This window comes from Hyposmocoma kahamanoa, unplaced genomic scaffold (genome assembly GCF_003589595.1).
Source record: "Hyposmocoma kahamanoa isolate Upper Pololo Valley unplaced genomic scaffold, ASM358959v1 190, whole genome shotgun sequence".
Lineage (NCBI taxonomy): Eukaryota > Metazoa > Arthropoda > Insecta > Lepidoptera > Cosmopterigidae > Hyposmocoma > Hyposmocoma kahamanoa.
Genome location: NW_020653718.1, coordinates 4092438 through 4114333, shown reverse-complemented (window position 1 = coordinate 4114333; position 21896 = coordinate 4092438). Strand labels below are relative to the sequence as shown.

The 21896-nt window shown below is 38.1% G+C and overlaps 4 protein-coding genes across 4 annotated transcripts; 2 read left to right on the top strand and 2 right to left on the bottom strand.

The window, feature by feature from the left end:
- Positions 1-317: 317 nt before the first annotated feature.
- LOC113226403 lies at positions 318-1655 on the top strand. Its single transcript, XM_026459018.1, has 3 exons — positions 318-541; positions 650-760; positions 1275-1655. The coding sequence occupies exons 1-3, from the start codon at positions 462-464 to the stop codon at positions 1477-1479; spliced, it is 396 nt and encodes a 131-aa protein (XP_026314803.1). The 5' UTR covers positions 318-461; the 3' UTR covers positions 1480-1655.
- A 199-nt stretch (positions 1656-1854) lies between these two features.
- LOC113226361 (gamma-secretase subunit Aph-1) lies at positions 1855-4775 on the bottom strand. The gene is made up of 3 exons (XM_026458961.1): positions 4384-4775; positions 4093-4266; positions 1855-2488 (listed from the first exon to the last, which is right to left on the bottom strand). Exons 1-3 carry the CDS (start codon positions 4603-4605, stop codon positions 2147-2149), a joined length of 738 nt encoding a protein of 245 aa, XP_026314746.1. The 5' UTR covers positions 4606-4775; the 3' UTR covers positions 1855-2146.
- A 193-nt stretch (positions 4776-4968) lies between these two features.
- LOC113226351 (spermatogenesis-associated protein 5) lies at positions 4969-8490 on the top strand. Its single transcript, XM_026458939.1, has 2 exons — positions 4969-5351; positions 6421-8490. The coding sequence occupies exons 1-2, from the start codon at positions 5003-5005 to the stop codon at positions 8307-8309; spliced, it is 2238 nt and encodes a 745-aa protein (XP_026314724.1). The 5' UTR covers positions 4969-5002; the 3' UTR covers positions 8310-8490.
- Positions 8491-8552: 62 nt separating this feature from the next.
- LOC113226352 (DDB1- and CUL4-associated factor 7) lies at positions 8553-13847 on the bottom strand. The gene is made up of 8 exons (XM_026458940.1): positions 13787-13847; positions 13525-13609; positions 12213-12315; positions 11795-11930; positions 11208-11458; positions 10915-11040; positions 9735-9916; positions 8553-9645 (listed from the first exon to the last, which is right to left on the bottom strand). Exons 2-8 carry the CDS (start codon positions 13587-13589, stop codon positions 9447-9449), a joined length of 1062 nt encoding a protein of 353 aa, XP_026314725.1. The 5' UTR covers positions 13590-13609; positions 13787-13847; the 3' UTR covers positions 8553-9446.
- Positions 13848-21896: the final 8049 nt, after the last annotated feature.

Below are 21896 nucleotides of genomic sequence, written 5' to 3'. Positions count from 1 at the left end.
AAAAGACATAAAATAGATTTTAACTTCATATTCCATAAGGAAGTAACGCGTTTCAACTTGTATTTTTATATAAATATTCACTAAAACCGAAAATTAACCTACTACTAAAACTAGCCTACTTGATTTGATTTTTGCCTCTCTTGTGACAGTTTGTTTCATATGAAACTATCATTCTATGCGTTATTATTCTAAGGCTTACGCTTAAAATGAAACGCTTGCTTATGCGCTTATTTTAAAAAGCATACTTTTTAAGTGCTTTTCGTTTAAACGCCCACCTCTACTTCTGTCTAGCGACATTTGCTATACTAAATCTATGTTTGCTTTCGTCTAGTTGGCAACACTGACCACCACATTCAATATAGGTTTGTCTTGTAATTTGTTATAAACAAACAAACAAACAATAGTAAATAGAATAGTTTTGTTACAAAAATAACTAAAAACAGTTAATTTGTGATAAAATCATGAACGAACCATTTAGTTCTAATATCCCTGAGCCAAGAAAAGTCGGTGTTTGGGCGGAGGGAACTCATATTGAGGCAAAGTAAGACGAATTTAAATATTTCTTTTTGAAGAGTGCTTGCTGAATGATTTTTAAATTTTAATTAAATTTAATAATAAGTACATGTAAGCTAATCTAACCTAATTGCAGAGAGTTCATAATACCGAAGAAATCACCAGAATCGAGTGACGATATACCGACGATACCTGACCTCGATGACTTGCAAGATATACTTGAGAAGGAAATAGCGGTACCACCTTTGTAAGTATTTATTACAAAGTGACAATAATTTATTCTCTTAAATCAAGTTTTACCAATAGTTCTCTTATTTACTATAGATAGTAGGAATGGATGCCACTGACCATTGTTGTAGTGTTCACTGTGACTGCTGATGAGGTAAATTCATTCACATAAATTCTTGGACTTGGAGCCATAGCCATTAATCAGTATTAAGTAGGTACGTAAGGACATTTGGATGGCCTTATCATGGCAATACCGGCTGGTGGTTAGTTGTGCCTATTTTGCATAAGATAGGTTTAAATTTAATTTGTTACCAATGTCCTACTGACACAAGTACTGTAAGGATTTTGGAAAGAGTTAAGAAATAAATAAATTTCATAAATTATGTATGAAAACAGCATGTGTTATGATACACTTTGTGCCTTTACTGTTGTGTATATGGATGCTACAATAGGGATCAAAACCATTAGGGAAACTGTCTGTAATGATTGTATGTTAATATGTGATGGTTTAATTGCATTGTTTTGAATTCCAGATCAAGTAGAAAAGATACAGAAACAGCAAGTGCTCTAGCAGAAGTGGGAGGAGGCATAAGTGGGTCGGTGGAAGGAATTGATGCAGTGTTAGAAAGGCTGTTGACATATATTCCTCGAGTTGAGTCTGAAGATGCAGACATAGTGTGGACTGTGGACTCGTTACTCACGCAACTGGTTGATGAAGCTCAGGAATATGAACCTTAAGTTACTGAAATGACTAGTTTGATAGGTAAAAGAAACCTAATCTCTAGTGGTGGAAAACTCTGAAAACTTCACATACAGTTTGTGAGACTAATATATTCATGTTTTTGTTTATTTTCTGTGTTGATCTCAATAATTTCACGACTTTGTTATATCTGCTTACTGATTAGTAAATGCACATCAATGTTTTAAGTTAAGAGATAAAAAAATAATATCTTTATTCTTAGAAATTTAAATTAATTGTTTAAAATATATGAGATATAAGTAAAACTTAACCAGATGAGTCCTTATTTTTTATTTTGTAATTTTTTCACATTGGGTATGTTATTCAATTAATACATTTCTAATTAATAATCATTATTCTGTCCAAATTAAGTAAAACAATGTAAAATAAAAAATAGGATAGGGAATGTTGTATCTTACACTAGCTTTTAATCATTAAATAAGTTAACTAAATTATTATGTGTTCTTATTGTATCCTTGTAATATTTTTTGTAAATCATTTGCAATTTTTCAAAAGTATCAACAATAAATAACGATTTCATTATGTCTTACTTTACAACTGAATTTATTATTATTTTAATGCTAATCAATCAAAGCTTTGTTAAACAAATACAGGCAAATTGAGCTATCACAATAGAAATGTTATGATTTAAAATTAATGCAAAGTTTAATTAATCTCCATCTCATTCTGTCCTGAAAAGCTTTGCATAAAACTTTTACTCGTACCTCCTGCGCATCTAAATGCTATAACAGCTGTGATAATTAAAATAATATAAGATGGTAGAATTGTAGCTGCATATAACTCATTACGGTTGAGAAAACTTAAACCAGAAACAAAGAAATGTGATGCAACTACCCAAACAATCTTTAAATGGTTCTTTTCATCGAGGCCGTTAAAGAATATGACACTCCAGAAGGTATTAAGGAGGATCATGCATAATGTCATTGCAGCACTTGTAACAAAAAAGTATTCATTGCCCTTGGTGAGTCCTAGTGTGCCCGGTCCAATCTGGAAATTCAAAATAAATCAATGGGTTTGACAAATAAACACATTTGGTGCACTCTTTACATATTTTTTATCTTCATCATTAACCTATTTTCCTGCAGGCTAGCACCCAATTATAGCCTTGTAAACCCTTAGGCAAATATTGTAATTACTGTTACAAAATAAAATTAAAAGATATAGTACAGTAGACTCACAAATACATGGGATAAGTATAGTACTGGGTGTCTCACGGCAGAGTTAGGATTTTGAAATGAAATAAAAGTCAATTTGCATATTATTGTGAAAAGATTTTTATTGAAAACTATTGAACTATAATGCGCATTTTATTTTTTAAAGATGACATCTTCCAAATGTCTTCCATTTCGTAGCACGCACTCACGGAATCGATTCATCGCATTTTGCATAACGCGCCTAAGCATAGCCGGCTCGATGTCGCGTATTTCTTGTTGGATATTTTGTTTTAGCTCAGCGATATTCCTCGGAGTATTGACGTAAACTTTACTCTTAAGGTACCCCCATAGGAAAAGTCCATGGGGGTCAAATCTGGTGATCGCGGAGGCCACGCAATATCACCAAAGCGGGATATCAATTTTTGAGGAAACAATTCACGAAGTTGGTCCATAGTGGCTCTTGCAGTGTGGCAAGTGGCTCCATCCTGCTGAAACCACGTTCTTGAGCTGTAGGCTGGATGCTCTCGAAGTTGGGGTATAAAATAATTGGATATCATTTGCCGATAAGCCTCACCAGAAACAGTTATCGCAGCACCTGTCGCATTTTCAAAAAAATACGGCCCGATTATTCCATTGACCGAAAGAGCACACCACACTGTCACTTTTGGGCTATGCAGCGGTCTTTGATGTTTTTGTCTGGGATTGACTTGTGACCAAAAGCGACAATTTTGTTTGTTAACATATCCATTCAAATGGAAATGTGCTTCATCACTCCAAAACACAGTATTCAAAGTGCGAAATCTCTCAATGATTGTCTGGCAAAAACTTTTACGTAAATTGTAGTCATTTTCATTTATTTCCTGCACTATCTGTATTTTATAGGGATGGAATTTCAAATCACGTTTTAAAATCCGCTCTACGGTTGATTTGGTGACGTTTAAAGCCGCCGCTCTTTTGCGTATTGACAAGCGTGGATTACGTCGAACGCTAGCTGCAACTTCGTTTATTGTTTCTTCCGTTCTTGAAGTTCTGCTTGGGCCCGGACGCGGTTGATTTATAGCGGAACCGGTAGCTCGAAACTTGATAACCCATTTACGAATCAAATTTTCGCTTGGTCCATCGCGTAAACGTCTAATATTGTAGTGAGAACAAAACTGTCTTCGAGCCACGACGTACGATTCTCCACCTTTCAAAAACGCTTCGATAGCGAACGCGCGGTGCTCACCCGACCACTGCGACATCGTGACTAACAAATCCGCACGAATGACGAAGCTACTGCGTTCCTCCCCCCGCGCTTACTTGCAACGGTTTTTAAAATATTCAAATTTAAAATCCTAACTCTGCCGTGAGACACCCTGTATAACAAAAAGATATTCTTAAATAGTTACAATTCATAGTTTCATTGTGGTGTATGAATAATTATCAAAGAAAACTCACAGAATCCGCTAACACATTGACTAGAGCAAAAGCTCCACTCATGGCTCCAAATCCAAGGCCACTCACATAACCCATCTCCAGCTTATTGGTACCAATGTTCTGGTTTTCAGAGAACTCTCTTAGTCCTGTTTCAGTCTTACGGAGCAGGACGTACATACCGTATCGGAATAACTCCTGAAAAAGTGATGACAACATCATACCATTCCAATATGAAAATTAAGGAGCATAGTGATCATATACGATAATAAAAGCAGTTTTGTAACACGCTCCTACATTTCAAGGTATACGTACCTGGAAAATTATAGCAAACACCATTCCAAACGCCAAATATGTACGTAAAGGCGTTACGGCAAACCACACTAAAGATGAAAGTAAAAATGATAACAGCCAACCAAATGCCGCAGCTATCATGATGATGATGCGGATAGGGTCGTTGGCCACAGTTAGCGCGAACATTACCAGCGGAGGACCGAAAGCCAAGAGTGAACAACTAAAAAATTCTGCGAGAGTCATCTTACTTTTTCCCTACTTCTAATATGTACACAAAATCTAACCTACGCTGTCAATAAGTCGCTGCAACGCAGCAGAATGTTTGTAGTTACTAAATAAACCTAAGTTGACACATTTATGTTGAAAAATTTGATTAAATTGAAATAAAAGAAAATGAATCACGTATCGAAAACCGTAGTGACAATTTTTATTTTGACATTATTTTTTTTTACGCTGCCATTTTCATTGCGTTTACTTATCTATTTTAAAGACGAAACGCAGTTAAATTTGACGTTGCGTTTTGTTAACATATTTACAATGTGACTTGAGACGAGTGAACTTAACCTATTTCTATAAATAAATTCGAATATTCTTTTTTGTTCCAGTAGAATTTTGGAAATCATAGCATTACGGCCTATACATGCCACCGAAAGCATCTAAGAAGACATTGTGGGTGGAATGCGAACGGTGCGGGTGCACTGTAACCTCTAACGATAAGAATATTCATGTCGAGTTGAATTGCGGGAAAGATCAAGTGAAGTGCCCTTACGTAGAGGATGGCAAGTTGTTCTCTTGGTTGGAGAGAGCTGGAATCCCTCCTGAAGGCGCTCCTAGAGATGCAGTGCTTGTACATCCATCTGCTGGGACGTTGATAGGAGCAGTGATCGGCGGACCCTTGGAGTTGAACAGAGAGGGAGCCCCGACTTTGGTGCGGCGCATGTGGCCATCCAAAGCGTCGGCACCGGCTGCTGTTATATTACCAGCTGCAGGTGGTTTTTTTATTACAAATTCTATTATTAAGAAAATTATTATTTGAAACATAATTCAGTTACTAATATATAAAATATATTTGTAGGAAAAAACACTAGTTAGCTGCTTATATTTTACCTAGTGCTGCCCTCTAATGGGCGTAAGAAGTTCTGTACTGGGTAGGCACTGGCCACACCCAGAGAACATAAAAACTGTCAGAGTCAGGAAAGTCCATCAGCTCCTTAATGCTGTTGGTCTTGGCTCTGAACTGTAATTAGTGGTGATCACAATAGATTTAATGGTTGCAGTGATGAGGGGCCTCATAGGCCCTAAATGAAGCCACACTATAGTCATCACCAAATAAGAGGTCAAATTTGACACTTGTTACCGTGACGCGAATAGGGACGTGGACTAATCATATCGGTAATCACATTATACAATTTTCACAAGAAATCGATTCAAAATTTGAAGAGTTTGTGATTATTTAGATTATTTTTCGGTTCATGTTGATTAGGGTGCCTAAAAGGCCAAATCGTGAATTCAGTTAAAACCAATTCATTTACAGAATTCCTTGCAATTCCTCTTAATTTCGTAAAATTGTCCCACATTCTGATGAATTGTATCCAATTCTTTTAATTTTGATTCATAAATGGTTTATTACGAGAATTTAGTGTAAATAAGTGTGTTCATCAATAAAACAACTACATAAGTCAATATTTTTTCTAAGAAATCTAAGTGACTCGGTGAAATTTGGCGATTAATTGCTTACAACACTATTATTTAAGAAAAAATAGCTTGAGGACGTAACTGTTTTCAGGATGTTTCGGAGTTACTCAAAATTGCGTTTTATTTTGGAATTTGTGCCAAAACAGTACTTCAAATATGTTTTGTCATATTATGGTTCAATAAAATTTATGTATTTTTTTAAAACTCAATTATGCTAAATTAATAATTTTTGTTGATTGCTTTCAAAGTTACATACTATCGCCTTCTTTAGCTGTCAAATTTGGCCTCTTATTTGGTGATGACTATAATAATAATATCTGCTTATATTTTAGTTTAGGCTAATTGAACTAAAAAAATTTGCAGATTTAGCGGGACATTGGAGTAGTGATCACAAGAAGATATCAGTCGCAGTGTTACAAGGAGAGGTGTCAACAGCTTCACACATCACAGTCAAAGTGAAGAGTCATAAAATTGAAGCAGATATTTGTGACATTTTAAAGAACCACTTTTACAAGTACTTTGTCTCTGTAGGCACAACACTGGTTTACTATTACTTTGGCAAGAAATTGGAAATTGAAGTTATGAGTGTAAAAGGTGACAAATCCGATGTGAATACCAGCTGGTGTATTTTATGTGAAAAGACTTGTTGGAGTATGGAGAAGGACAGTGTTCAAAAGGTTAAGAAGAAACCCATAACTTTAGGAGGTGTTGATGACATTTTAGAAGAAATCAAAACATTCATAAAAATATCCTTCAAAACGAATGGTTTAACAGCCAATTTTCAGCCAACTAGAGGTTTGCTACTTCATGGCCATTCTGGAATAGGCAAAACTGCAATTTGTAAATATTTGATAGACAATCTAAATTGTTTTCATATTGAAATTAATGGTCCGGCCATTTTTAGCAAATATTTTGGTGAAACTGAGTCTACTATGAAAAGTTTATTCTTTAAAGCTGTTGAAAATGAACCAAGCATTATTCTAGTCGATGAACTTGAGACAATATGTCCAAGGCGGTCTTCAGGGAGTACTGAACAAGAAAGGAGAGTCACTTCTGCATTTGTTTCTCTACTGGACAATTTACACGAAGAGAATAGTAGGGTTTTCATACTTGCGACAACTAGGAAGCCGGATACAATTGATCCAATGTTAAGGAGATTTGGAAGACTAGATAAGGAGATAGAAGTCCCAGTACCAGACAGAATAAGGAGAAAAGAAATTTTGTACAGCCTATTAAGTAATTTGCCTAATAAAGTATCTTCTCAAGAATTGGATTCAATAGCAGATTTAGCTCACGGTTATGTTGCTGCAGATTTAGTTAATTTATGCACTCAGGCTTCAATGAAATGTATAAAACAATCTAGTGATGTCATTGAAAAGGATCATCTGGTTTCTGCGTTAACTATAGTTAGGCCAAGTGCAATGAGAGAATTGCTTATTGAAGTACCAAATGTGCGATGGACTGATGTTGGTGGGCAAGATAATTTGAAACTTAAGTTGCGGCAAGCTGTCGAATGGCCATTGAAGCATGCAGAAAGCTTCAAACGACTAGGAGCTAAACCTCCTGGTGGAGTTCTCATGTATGGACCACCAGGCTGCTCCAAGACTTTGATAGCAAAAGCTTTGGCTACTGAAAGTGGACTTAATTTCTTAGCAATCAAAGGCCCAGAGTTGTTCTCTAAGTGGGTTGGTGAGTCTGAAAAAGCAGTTAGAGATTTATTTACTAAAGCGCGACAAGTAGCTCCTTCTATAATTTTTTTTGACGAAATGGATGCGATTGGAGGCGAAAGAGGTGCTGGGGAGGGTGGTGTACATGAAAGGGTGCTAGCACAACTTCTGACAGAATTAGATGGAGTTGTGCCTCTAAAATCTGTCACCATTGTGGCAGCTACTAACAGGCCTGATAGAATGGACAGGGCGTTACTGCGTCCAGGAAGACTCGACAGGTTGATCTACGTGCCATTACCCGATTTTGAGACAAGACTTCAAGTGTTGGAATTGAAGCTTAGTAAAATGACAGTAAGTGATGATGTTAACCCTCACAGCCTTGCCACAAGGACAGATGGTTTCTCAGGGGCCGAAATCGAGGCTCTCTGCCAGGAGGCAGCTCTTAGGGCGTTGGAGAGAGATCTTGAATGTCCAGAAATTACTATGGAACATTTTGAGTTTGTGCTCAAAGATTTCAAGCCACGGACACCTGCACATTTGTTGAAAATTTATGAACAGTTTGCTCTAGGTCAGAAATCAGGCTAGCAATTTGTTATATCAAAATGTTTCTATACGAAATCATTTGTTTATTTGAAATTTATATTATAGGTATTTTATATGTTGGAATGAAAATCTTAATCCTATTTATTTATTTAATATGTATGAAACCTTAGCACTACCACATGTATAAATTAATCATAAATAAATCTAAGTAACCCTTATTCAATCACATACATTTCTCAAATCAAATATTTTTTTAAATAATTATACAAATACTACGACAATAGACACAGAATAATTGCTGTATATACAATTATAGTATTTCAGTAGCAAAATTGTCATGAGCACGAAGGGCATGTACAAAATGGCTACCAAAATAAAATTCACAACTAACTATAAATTGCTTTGGTCTTCAATTAAATATTGAATGAATCCGTTTATCACTTTTTGAATAGTTTTGCTAAAGGCCTACATTTAGGTTATTGCTTAATACAAAAGGGATTACAACATTCCTAAATTTGGATTACTCCACAGTAAAGGGCGGCAGAGTCATATTTTACGAGATTGCTAACTTGAGTGCACAAATGTGTGAACGCTTTCAACCAATCATCGCCTTCATATGTCCCGAGGGGAGGAGGAAACGAAAACTATTGACCAATCACGGGCGTTCACGTCTGGCACGTTCACGTTTCAAATATTGTGGTTACTTTAGTAGTAAAAGTAAAGAGAATCAAAAGTAGAGGTCATTTCCTGCTCCCTCATAAAACAGTCGATGGCTTAAATCACGCTAAACATAAATGCAGACGTCATTTTACGCTAATTTGAGACCTTCACAATGGGTTTACATAAACACCATTACTCATATAACTACATAGTTTCATAGTCCTATTCAATTATGTAGTAAAAACATACATTTCCTGTCCAATACTGTGTTAGTAGTTGGTCAGTCTTGTGTGATAATTTCCCCTTTCGTTAGAGGAGATCCGTGCCTTTATTTATATACTTTGATGATTATGATTAAAAAATTTCGATAATTTGCTGTATATAATTCTGCACTTACAAACTCCGTGGAAATATTTATGTTCGAGATATTCTCAACAGTCGGTTCCAAATATAAGGTCACAAAACTCGCAGAACGTGAGTTGGTTGTATATTTAGGACTGACTGCTAGTTAGTGCCACCTTACACGCGCAGTATTTCCGTATGACGGTTATAGCAGATAGCGATCCAATCAGGTTGTGTTGCCCCCCACTGAATCTGATTGACCTCTCCCTCGGCGGCCGTATAGGCCAAGATGGGGTCCTCGATGGCGCGCGGCATCTGCTGGATGTCCCAAATTAAGGCCTGGTGGTCGTCACCCGCCGTGCAAATGTGGCATGAGCTGAAACAAGATTAAAAGTTAAACAGTTTACATTATATTCTGCTGTGTGAACAGCAGTGAAGGGAAACATTTGAATAATATCATAGTACCTGTGTGGTGCCCAAGCGATTCCGTTGACACAGGCGCGGTGATTGTTGAGACGTGCCACCGGCGTGCACGGTACCCTCACGTCCAGGATGATCACCTCACAGGCGTCCATGGCGATGGTGGCCAGGTAGTTGGGGTCTTGTTTGTTCCATGCTAAGCGAAGCAGCGGCGTGTGCGCAGGGTCCTGCAGTCACATTCACTTTCAAGCTTATCAATTCTAGGTAATAATTGGATTCATTGGCTAAAGCTACTATTTTAATACTTGAAAACGAGCAAAAATCTCTAGGGATTGCTCTTTTCAAATACACTTAAATGCTATGGAATACACTTTGAATCATATTTGTGTGGAATCTAGTCGCATGTCATCTTTCCATACATCTTTATGTAATATGTAGCCTTCAATTTTGTAATAATAATATGACTTTCAATTAAAATACTTTTAATGTAAGTTTTAAACTAAGGAAATGACAACCTTAATATATCCAGAATCTTATTGTAAAAACGTATACAGTTCCCTACAAAACAGTTGTTTGCCTTAGTTAAATTACATTGTCGTACCATGAATTTGGACTTCTTTTTTCTTCTTTGGAATTCTGGTAAGGTTAATATTATGGATATCTTCTTTCTTAATGAAATTATGTATATTTTTACGGGCATACAAAATATTTGAGTAAATGTACTGTCAAAAGATGCCACAGTCATGTTACCAGTCTCTTTAAATTTTTTTCTGACAGAAGCCAGAGAACCTAAACAGTACACAGAATGAATAGCTCATTTTCTTAAATACAAACATGGTTTGTATATCTGCCACACACGTCCATCCATCATCCCACGTGAGAATCACGTAGGAAAGCTTAGTGCCAAGATGTTTATTCTCAGTGATTGGTTATGAATCATCAGACCTATAATAATAATAACGCACACACTCAACAAAGCCCCGCACTAGGGAAACCCTGTATCGCGGGTGCCATGGCACACACACACACACATAGACAACCACAAATTACACCCAAACTCACGAGAGAAATAAACATAGGCCATACAAATATTTCTCCCGGCCCGGGAATCGAACTTGGGACCTCTGCGTGGCAGTCCGGCATGGTAATTGTTCGGCCACGGAAGCAGTTAAGCATATATATACTATAAAGTTAAGCAGGCTGCTGGCTAATGGTCTTTAGGTACCTCGTAGATGATGGTGGAGTGCTCAAGGTGCCGCAGGTCGAACATTCGCACGGAGCCGTCCGCGCCCACCGAGGCGAACATGTCGCGGCCACCGCCTGCGCGGCTGAACGCGATGTCGTACACCTCCTGCGAACGTGGGACCGGCCAACACTTAGAGCTATACGCCAAAAATTGGAGTATGTTCGCTTCATTCTCTCCGAAGCATCTATATGCAAAGCTTCAATTAATTGGCGTAAAAAGTCCAAGTAGGGTTGGATGAACCGACGTGGCGAGTTACTGCAATAAAGTCTTACCTTATCATGAGCAATAAGCTGCGTCTTGACGTGTCCAGAAACCTCATTAACTCGTCCCAGCACCTGTCCAGTCTCCAGCCCCCAAATGGTGCATGTAGTGTCGATACTGCTTGTGCCAATCAGGTTGGGGTCCACCTCGTTCCAGTCAAATGATGTCAATGGGGCACAGAAGTCCGAGTTCTTGTTGTTGTTAAGGACACATTCAAAAAGGGTGTACGGTTCACCGGCGTGCCAAATCCGAAGGTAGTCACCTGGTTAAAACAATATTGTAAGGGCATGTGCAAGTGACATAAAGATTTAATATATAATCAGGCTTTAATAAACAGACAAAACACATGTTCAATTAATACAGTCAGCTTGGAGAAATTTGTTTAAAATTAGTCTTGATTATTTCTAGGTGCTGCCCCCAAAGTTAGTGTCTCATACATTTGTGTTGTCTAGTTTTAAACTATATAAGCCGTCTTAGCTGCTTCTAGCAGTACACAAATAAAAAAGTAATCCACCCAATGGCAAATAATTGTAATTCCTCTTTTTTTTAGCCCACTGAGAAACACTACAACACTACAGACTTGTCAGTATTGTCTTACCACTTGTAGCTAATAGATCAGGATACACCCCCTTGCTATCTGGGATCCACATGATCTTGGTGGTGGGGTAAGGATGATCAAAGGTGCTTTTGGCACTGAACTCACTCGTCTCCTCGTCTAGGGAGATTATTTGCACCTGAAAGTTGTTTAACCTTTTAATTTTATCCAGTTTATCCATTAACCTTAGGTAGACATACATACTACATTTTTGCTAAAAGAAGAGGATGTTTTTTACTAAAAAGCACAGGATTAGGCAATGCGTTATCGCCTTAGAGTGGAAACCTCACACACACATTTTTTTTACTAACTTTTGTTGAAGGGAAATTCATAAACCTCTTGCTTAAAATATTAATATTACAATAATATAGCATGTGAAACAGGTATAATTAACTAGAGGTTAATATGAGCAAGTTTTTACCTTATTATTATACTCCTCAACAAAGCTTCCCAAGGCAAGTCTGAACCTCTTGTCTGGTCTGACAGACCAGTTCATTGAATACAGCGGCCATGGGGCTTGGTATCTACATTAACAGAGTGTAACACAAAAAAACAAATTGAATTATTCATTCAGTGTCTTAGGTACACTTACTAGGAAATTCAAAATATCTTTATTCTCTCATCACTTTGAAATTGTTAAATTGATTACACATGACTACTTTTTAATCGCAGATGACCCTGAGGAGAAAGAACAAATAAATCTAGAGGCTGCTCTTTGTAAATATAGCCATTTGTTCATATTGATAATTATGTTTATATTAATATATCATAGACAGAAATAGATAAAGATGGACTTGACGTCTGTTGCGTGTGCTGGAAAAATTGAGCGAAGTAGTCGCCAATTGGTACCCACGTGATGGGAAACTTAGTAGAGGGAGCTTGATAGAGCGCACTGGAAAAATCTGGAGTAGGTCTATGCCAAGAGGCACATGGAGTTAAGAAGAGATATAATGTAAAAATTTTAAATGTAATATAAAATTGTAATGTAAAAAGTATTTGTAACTCAGATTAAAAGGTTTAATAAATAAAAGATGGAAGCAGCCTGGAAGCGTGAAGTTCACTTTCATGGATAGTTTTCCTCTTTTTTACTCTATATAATGGTCTTAAGTGTCATAAATAGCAACAGGAATTTTTACCTTTACCTTAGAGACTCGAATAGTCTTGGTATTGTAAAGTTTGCAGGTTGTAGTGTGTGTGGGGAAATATAGCCACACCCCCAATCCTAAAGTATATTTGGTAAAAAATAGTCAGCATTTCAGTAGTAGTTGCATATTATTAACACTGTACTTCGTTTGAAATCAACTTTTGAAATGTTGAAAGAGGTAATGAGACTGAGGGTCGTATTCTAGAACTCTACTCAATGCTCAAGTCAGGATTGCACTGGCAACACAAGCACTGGAAATACGACCCGGGACTTGAGTATGATTTCGAGTGCTTTAAGCCATACTCAAATCCTGACTTGAGCATCGAGTACAGTTCTAGAATACGACCCTGAGAGAGAGACCCACACACTGGGTATCTGATGACTATAGATAGCATTGTGATTTACTGCAATTAACTATTACTAAGTTAATTATTTGAGGGTCATAGTTCATACACAATATTACTCTTTGCAATCGATCGCATCCTTCAAGTCTTGCTACTGCATCTGCCTATTTAGCGTACAAAATTAGGTCATATGAAACAGGTTAGGTGATTTCTGAACTTAATAAAGCTTTTAAAGAAGATCTTACTTGTATATTTCCTTGCGTTTTGTGCTAGAGCTTGTCGTGCTTGAGCTGCTATGTGGCATCGACATTTTCTTCAATAAATTGCGACCTACGAAGGTACAATTGTAAAATGAGTTGACAAAAATATCACACTAAATTTAGTATCTTGAATGGAGGTAATAGGCGTGTGTTGCGTTGTTTTGTGTATTTAGATGTTAATGCAAAGAAATTAAAAGTTTCGCAGTTTTTGTTTAAATAATCCACGCAATCAAACTTGAAAACTTACCTTTGATTATCCACAAAAGCGAAGTAAAAACGAGCTTCTACGCACAGGTTCTATGTCATTAGTAAAGTTGATAATACTTATATCGCAACTTAAAGAAACATATCAGTGTTTTTGTCGAAATTATACGTGAAAACCACTGATTAAGAAGACGATACGTGAAAATAAACAAGCATTTTTCGCTAACTTGACATTTATTGTTGAATGACATTTCTTTTTTTTTTAAATTTATTGCTAGCCATGGAAACAAAGTCCTTTAGCCGTAAACATAAAAATAATTATCAAGGAAAATTATGCTTATTATCTAATTATAAGTAATAACATTAAATTTTTTCTATAGTGCTAAGAGTGTTGAATGACATTTGTGACGATGTTGCCATACCTTCACAATAATAGTTTACTAGAGTCTGCTGTTAGGTTGAGTGTTAGCTACAAGGTGTTCTGTGAATTAGTGCGTTTTTTGGCTAGTTTCTTTATTTCATAACCCCTGTTGACTTATTTTATGTGTCTATTTTAGTAGTAAAAACTTTATAACTTTGTTGTAAATGTCTGATCCTCCCGATCCGGGGGGAGGCGATGCTGAGCCACGTGCTCAGTCATCTCCTCGCCTGTTTTCGCAATCTCAGTCTGAGGTAATGGAAGTAGATAAGATCATCCAAAGTAGGAAACGAGCCCCCACTGACGTGGAATCATCTCAACCTCCCAAAAAAACTAATACCTCACAGTCTGTTCCGTCCACCCAAATTAACATTCACCAACCCAAAATTCTTAAACAACAAAAACAAATACATGGCACAAGATGTCGCCCCATTCATTGTTCATGTGAACAAAACAGTATCGGATCCCTCTTCCGGCACCGCATTACGCCCCATTAAATTTGGCAATTTTTTGTTTAGGAACAATGTTAAAAATATTGTCAGAGATGGTATCAAACGCGTTGGCAGAAATAGAATATCTCTTGAATTCAAAACTTTCAGTGATGCTAATGCTTTCCTTGATCACCCAACTCTTTCTCCAGCCAAATATGAAGCGATTATCCCAAGTTACAGCATAATTAGAATGGGTATTGTCCGACAAGTTCCAGTTGAATGGACACTGGAGGAATTAGTTGAAGCAGTGGAAGTTCCAACTGGTTATGGTGCTATTGTTAAGGCACGAAGACTTAATAGGAAAACCCATGACAGTAATGGGTCACCTGTATGGGTTTCCACCCAAACAGTGGTACTAACCTTCTCAGGTCAAAAACTTCCCTCCCACGTGTACTGTTTTTTCACCTCTCTCCCAGTGGAAACATATGTCCTTCCCACAATTCAGTGCAATAAGTGCTGCCAGTTTGGACACATCCAAACTCAAGGCAGATCGGAGGCTCGCTGCTTTATTTGTGCACAAACTCAGGAAGGCCTACATTGCACCAAGGAAGCACCAACCTATTTACACTGCTCTGGACGTCATAAAGCCACTGATCCCTCTTGCCCTGAGCAATCAAGGCAAAAACAAATAAAACTGGTCATGTCCCAAGAAAATACCTCTTACTCTGAAGCATATGCCATGAAGCATATGATTCACCCAGAAGATCTTTTGCTGGTACAGCGAGGCTTGATTTAAATGAATATCAACCTACACCCACCGCTCAGTATACTTCTTCCTCCCATCCCTCTCCCCAACTCAGATCTCCTCAACACACTTCCTACCGCAAAACAGTAGCTATTCCCAGGCACCAATCCCTCCCAGCTTCTAGTCCAGGGTATAATCAACAAGTTCATAGAGACATAGTTATGTCTCCTAATTCTCAACTAGGAAATGGATGTGCACTCCCAAATAACTTCTCAATGCCTAACGATAATTTAATTTCTCTTCTCCTCTCGACCATCATTAATCTCTTAGGGCGTTTTAGTGACGTCCCCCTACCGAACAACCTCAAAGATCAACTGTCTCAGCTCATACACCTCATCTGCTCCAATGGCTCCCATTCTTCAGTGGAACTGTCGCAGCAGCAGGAATAAAGAAAACGAAATTCAATTTTTACTTAATAAAGACTCTCCTGACGTTTTCGCAGTCCAGGAGATGCGACGTAAACCAGGAGATCGAGTACGGTTTCCAGGTTTTTCGTGTCTCCGCGATGACAGGACAGACGGGCAAAGAGACTTCGCACTTCTAGTGTCAAGAGCCGTAACCTTTTCGCAGATTTCCGTTCCCCCTCATAGCGAACACATTAATGCAGTTGCTGCTAAATTGCTAAAGATAACGTTTCTGTCGGTTTACATTCCTCACCCTAACCTGACATGCCTTGCAAAGTTTTCGGATATTGTCGCTTCCCTTAGTCCCCCGCTTACAATATTAGGGGATTTTAATATACACCACGCTTCCTGGGGCTCATATTACAATGACCATTTATCCTCTGCCTTCCTGGATATCTGCGACAACCATGACCTCTGCCTCCTCAACGACGGCTCCCCGACGCGTAGAGTCTATCCGCCCCAAAATATTAGAAGTGCCGTGGATCTCTCTCTGTGCTCCCCCTCACTGTCTTCCAAATTCATCTGGACAATCCTGCCGGTTACTCACGGCATGACCATTTTCCAATTGTTATTCTAGCTCCGGAGCACAGGGCGGACCGTTCGAATACCCAGAATATTCCTCATCCTAAACTAAAATTTAACCTGTCAAAGGCCGACTGGTCAAAATATAAATGTGTTTTAGACCAGGAAACTCAACACCTACCTGTGGCTGATCTTGATCTTGATTTTAGAAATTGTCTACTGTCATCAGCAGATAAATGTCTTCCCACCAAAAATGTATTCAAGGGTAACTCCCCATCTCCACCTTGGCGGGATTCGGAATGCACTGAAGTCTGCAAGGATAGGAAAACAGCAGAATGTGCATACGCACTAACAATGACTGAATCCCTTTTTATAAAATACCGTGCGGTTGCAGCAAAAGCTGTAAGAGTACTGAGTGAAAAAAAAGAGTTGGGTGGCGTAGATTTTGTGAAACTCTCTCTCCAAGGTCTCATTCTTCCTTGGTTTGGAGGAATGTCAGGAGATTTAGGGGCTCCATATCCTGTTCCGGTAATGTCTCTACTAATGACACGTCAGAGTGGCTTGAACAATTTCAAAACAAACGGGCTCTTCTCTCAGTCCCCACGGAAGACGAGGTAACTCTGTCCACGTCCCCTACTCTATCTCCAACCTCAGTTTTTGACTCCCCATTCTCTCGGGAGGAACTCTCTTCAGTGTTAAACGGTCTCAAGGATTCTGCCCCTGGAATTGATGGTATACCATACTCTTTTATCGTTAACAGCAGTGATTCAATCAAAGACTTATTCCTTAATATTCTTAATAACATCTTTCTGACGGGAGTTCCTCCGGATGAATGGAAAGTCCAAATCATTATACCCATATTAAAACCAGGTAAACTTAGTAATGACCCTAATGGATATAGATCCATTGCTCTTTCCTGCACGTTAGCCAAAGTTTTAGAACATCTCATTAAAAATCGCCTTGAGTGGATAGTTGAAAGTCGGGGCTTACTCGCTAAAAGTCAATATGGTTTCCGGAAGGCATGAGCACCATTATCCAAGCTATCCGCTTCAGTATTTTTCTGACAGACATTTGGATTGGCTTGTCTAAACGAGAACATGTAGTTGGAGTTTTTTTGGATGTGTCATCAGCGTATGACAATGTATTGCCTCCAGTATTCAGGCAAAAGATGCTCAATCTGAGTATACCTGTGAAGCTTATCAATATAATTTTTAATCTCCTCTCTGCCCGTTCAATTCAAGTCAGTGTTAACTACTCCCTTTTACCACCAAGAACTATCTGGAGAGGCCTTCCACAGGGATCCGTTCTTAGTCCCTTGCTTTATAGCCTCTACACATATGACCTCGAGCAGTCTCTTAACCCATTTTGCAACGTCCTCCAGTATGCTGACGACTTGGCCTTATACATTTCGGATATCAACATCGAAAATATCTCAGCTGACCTCAATTCTGCTCTAAACTACCTCCATACCTGGCTAACCGACCACGGCCTTTCGCTGTCGGTCGGAAAAGTAATGCAGTAAGTTTTTCCCGTGCAAGGAACACACCCCATATTATTATTAATTACGAGAATCAGTCTATCCCGTTAAAAAATCAAGCCAGGTTCCTTGGAGTTATGGTGGAGTCAAAAATGACAGGCGCCCATCACATCTCACATGTTGTTAAAAAATGTGTGAAAAATATTAATATCCTTCGGTCATTGTCGGGAACATGGTGGGGTGCTCACCCTCAATCTCAGAAGCTTTTATACAATGCTCTGATTCGTGCTCATCTAGATTACGGTTCCTTTTTACTAGAACCATGCCATAAATCCTCTTTAAAAGATCTAGACAAAGTACTATATAAATCTCTTCGAATTATAACAGGGGCTATGAAATCTTCTCCCACCAATGCACTACAGGCGGAATGTGCGGACCCCCCCTTATCTATCAGGAGACAATATTTAGCGGACAGATTCCTTTTTAAAATTATTCAAAATTCATCCCATCCTTTTATAGGTAAATTACATCAATTATCTACTGGAGGATAAGTACTGGAGACATAAATCTGCACCCTGTCTGTTTCTTAGTTTTATTAAATTCATCAGGTTCCCCTGTCCAGTATATCAGTGTACCCTAAACCCTCTCTTCGATATACTTGGTCTTATCTATCAAACCTATACTACTACTGAATTTAGGCATTGACAAAAATTCCTCTAACTCTGAAGCTCAATTACAAAAGTACATCGATAAGAATTGGGGCGATTGGCTTGTGATGTACACTGATGCTTCTAAAATGTCAGATGAAGGATGTGTTGGTGCTGCTGTCTGGATACCCAAATTTAAAATTATCCTTCATTTTAAATGTACTCCCCTTTCTTCTGTTTTTACTGGGGAAGCCATTGCAATCTTAAAAGCTCTTCTCTATATTGAGTCTCATAAGCTAGACAAAACTGTCGTATTAACAGACTCGAAGAGTTGTCTCCAGGCAATTCTGTCCAATCCTTTCCGTAACAGATCCAACTTTCCCTGTATCTTAAAAATTAGAAATGTGCTATACAGTTGCTTCAGTCAAGGAATTAGAGTCTCTTTGGCCTGGATACCAGGTCATTCTGGTATAGTAGGTAACGAGACCGTTGACCTGATGGCAACAGATGCCACTGAAATTGGATGTCCTACTTATTCTCAAGTATTCTCTCATGACCTGCCCTTACTGGCAACTCAAAAGATGATGTCCACATGGGAAGTCGAATGGAAAGAGAGTACCAAAGTGACAGGAAAGCATTATGAGAACATTCAAAATGTCATCCCGAGTAAACCTTGGTTCTTTAAATTTAACAAAGCATCCAAATCTTGCACCTCCACCATATGTAGATTAAGGCTCGGCCACTCGAGCACCCCAGTTCACTTAGCTAAAATTAGGGTAAGGGACACCTCGCTTTGCGAATGTGGGCTGGACGATGGAACTCCGGATCATATTTTCTTCAATTGTAACAAGTACCCAGTCTCCTTGTACGATGTCCTTCCCTCATTCATTCTCAAACCCACAAATTTCAATACGATTTTAAGTCTAGTGGATACGTCTTGCATCAAAGTCCTTTGTGATTATATAACCAGCAATAACATAAATTTGTTTGTCCTGCCTAACACACTTACCTACTAACATTTGTCTATATATATTGTTCTCCTTCCCTTTCAGGTAATTCAACAGCTCTGCAACTTTAAAGCCTAATAAGAAATTATTTTTTATATCACATTGTGCTCTCACAATACTCATTGAATAGCAGAGTCTACAGAAGCCCTTAAAATTACTATGCGGAAAACTTGATACTGGCGAAATCTAAAGGGTAGTGCCATTAAGCAAAAAGAAGAAGAATAGTTAACTACATACGTAGACTACGTAGATATATTACTGTTGGGCCAATTTTCAGAAAAATGTATTATAACGGGTCCTGTACTATTGATGTATTTCACTAGATGAGCGATAATTAAATCAACTCGACAAAAGACCTCAAACAATGCGGGCCCGAAATCCATTCACATTCTCTCATCACAAAGTCATTGAGAATGCATTTCGCCTACATGACCAATAGAAGCTGTACCTATTAGTCACTGTAGGCCACAGTCTGACCCAGATTCGGCCAACAGCATGCCGACAATGCCAGTGTCGAGTAATTGTCTTACAAATAAACATTTTGATATTTTGCAGAATGTATAATTACGTAGTTATTGGTAAAAGGTGAAGTGTTGGAATAAATCGCTGTTTCTTTACAATCTTTACTAGGTGATACTTGTTTAATTGATGATGATGTAATATGTGTTTTCGTTACAAGACATGATTATTGTCATGAACCTTTAGCAAAAACTATATTTGACTACCTTTTAGTTAAAATGTATTTTTGCTCAGTTATAAAGTGCAGGCTTTTATGTGTTACATTTGTTATTGACACTCTGAACATAACTTTATAATGCGCTTTTCTTAGTAAGTAGATCTCAAATTATTTAACGTAAAAACGTTACTCCATAAAATAATGATTCCAATATACTAATGAGTAGGAACTTTTAAAGAATCTCTATGTCAATGAATGACGAAACATTTAACCTGGTTAGTAGCAGGTCCAATTACGTACTAAGTAGCGATAATAATTAATTCCTATACTTGTCAGGCCGGGCACGCACTGCCACCCGGTTAAGGACATCGCTTTCCCACTTACATCAGCAGCGCTTGACTAGGGAACGTGACATAATACTTGCGTAAGCCATCGGAATGTGATTATAGGTAGAGCAGACATTTTTAAGGGTAGTTTTATCGGTACCTTTGTACTTACGAGTATTAGTAAGTACAAGTAAGTAATATTTGTACGCAAATACAATAAATAAAATGTTTGTTGGCAACCAAAGCTAGTGGGTACAAAGTACACCGCTTTAAGCAGGAACATAGGATCAACTATAATTAATTTCTCTCAGCTTTTTATCTCAGGCTTATTGACTTGAGTACCAAGTCGAATTTGAAAACAACAGATGCAATTAGCCGAGCAAGCCCGCATCGCAAGTAACACAGGAAAGTAGCCTCAGACATTCGAAAAGACAATGGCGGCCGTGACTACTGACTGTTGGCCTCAGACATTGACGAAAGGCTCGCTAGTCACCAGTAGCGGTGTTCATATTAAATTTATTGCTTAGACGTTGCATTAAAAGCTTTGTTCAGCGCCGGTCGATAATTAAAGGTATCTAACCTACCTATCCTACCTAACTACTTTCGTAAACTAGTAAGTAATACTTGTCTTTGAAATCTTGGTATAACTTTGAAAATGTTAACGTAAATTTTCACAGTGATCGAAAGTCTAAGCGATAGATATTTAGGTTAAATATTTGTATATTATAAGTCCCAAAGATACAAATTGAGTTACCTATAGGTATAGACACTACTCGAATACGTAGCACCAGTAGAGGTTCTTAAGAGTTCGTCCAAAGAAGTACTGCTGTCCACTAACTAAAAGCGGCTAAGTGATAAATGGTCAAATATACGTTTTAAATAGCTAAGGATAGAGCACAAACTTCTCTTTTAAAACAGTTAATGTGTTCGAGTTATCGGAATTTACCCGAACGATGCATAGCTGAGATATCATTAAATAATTTCATGGTATTTATGATATCTCAAAGAATTATTTTGTCACTGCCGCATTTTAGTTAGCTGACGGCAGAGTAGGTACTGCCACTTTACTTATGTCTGAAGCTAAGCGGTAATGAGAGCTATGAGCTAGGGCGCAGTGGCAGGGCCCTTTAGAGCTTCTGTGATTTAAAGCTCTGAGTGGCACTGCAACTGTTATGGACAGGCGTGTCGCTCACCACCGGTCCCACGACTCGTTCGTCTCGTCACATAAAAAGCTCATAGTAATTTTGGAATTATAAAAAAACTCATACCTAGTAACTGCTAACATCATCTCGCCTAGATGGACGCGCGCCCATCTAGGCGCGCCATTTGATTGGTAACAGAATGAATAAAAATATTGTACTATTCATATCAAATGATTTTAGTATAACAATTTGAATGGACGTGAAAATGAACCTGAAAGGAGATAGAGCACTTCGTGAT

Coding starts and splice junctions, on each gene's coding strand:
- LOC113226352 (XM_026458940.1), bottom strand. CDS start 13,589: ATGTCGATGCCACATAGCAGCTCAAGCACGACAAGCTCTAGCACAAAA. Junction 11,041..11,207: donor AGCTTATTGCTCATGATAAG/GTAAGACTTTAT, acceptor CCACGTTCGCAG/GAGGTGTACGACATCGCGTT. Junction 9,917..10,914: donor ACTCCACCATCATCTACGAG/GTACCTAAAGAC, acceptor ATGTGACTGCAG/GACCCTGCGCACACGCCGCT.
- LOC113226403 (XM_026459018.1), top strand. CDS start 462: ATGAACGAACCATTTAGTTCTAATATCCCTGAGCCAAGAAAAGTCGGT. Junction 542..649: donor GGAACTCATATTGAGGCAAA/GTAAGACGAATT, acceptor ACCTAATTGCAG/AGAGTTCATAATACCGAAGA. Junction 761..1,274: donor GAAATAGCGGTACCACCTTT/GTAAGTATTTAT, acceptor TTTGAATTCCAG/ATCAAGTAGAAAAGATACAG.
- LOC113226361 (XM_026458961.1), bottom strand. CDS start 4,605: ATGACTCTCGCAGAATTTTTTAGTTGTTCACTCTTGGCTTTCGGTCCT. Junction 4,267..4,383: donor TGTTTGCTATAATTTTCCAG/GTACGTATACCT, acceptor TCACTTTTTCAG/GAGTTATTCCGATACGGTAT. Junction 2,489..4,092: donor TCAATGTGTTAGCGGATTCT/GTGAGTTTTCTT, acceptor TTGAATTTCCAG/ATTGGACCGGGCACACTAGG.
- LOC113226351 (XM_026458939.1), top strand. CDS start 5,003: ATGCCACCGAAAGCATCTAAGAAGACATTGTGGGTGGAATGCGAACGG. Junction 5,352..6,420: donor TGTTATATTACCAGCTGCAG/GTGGTTTTTTTA, acceptor AAAAATTTGCAG/ATTTAGCGGGACATTGGAGT.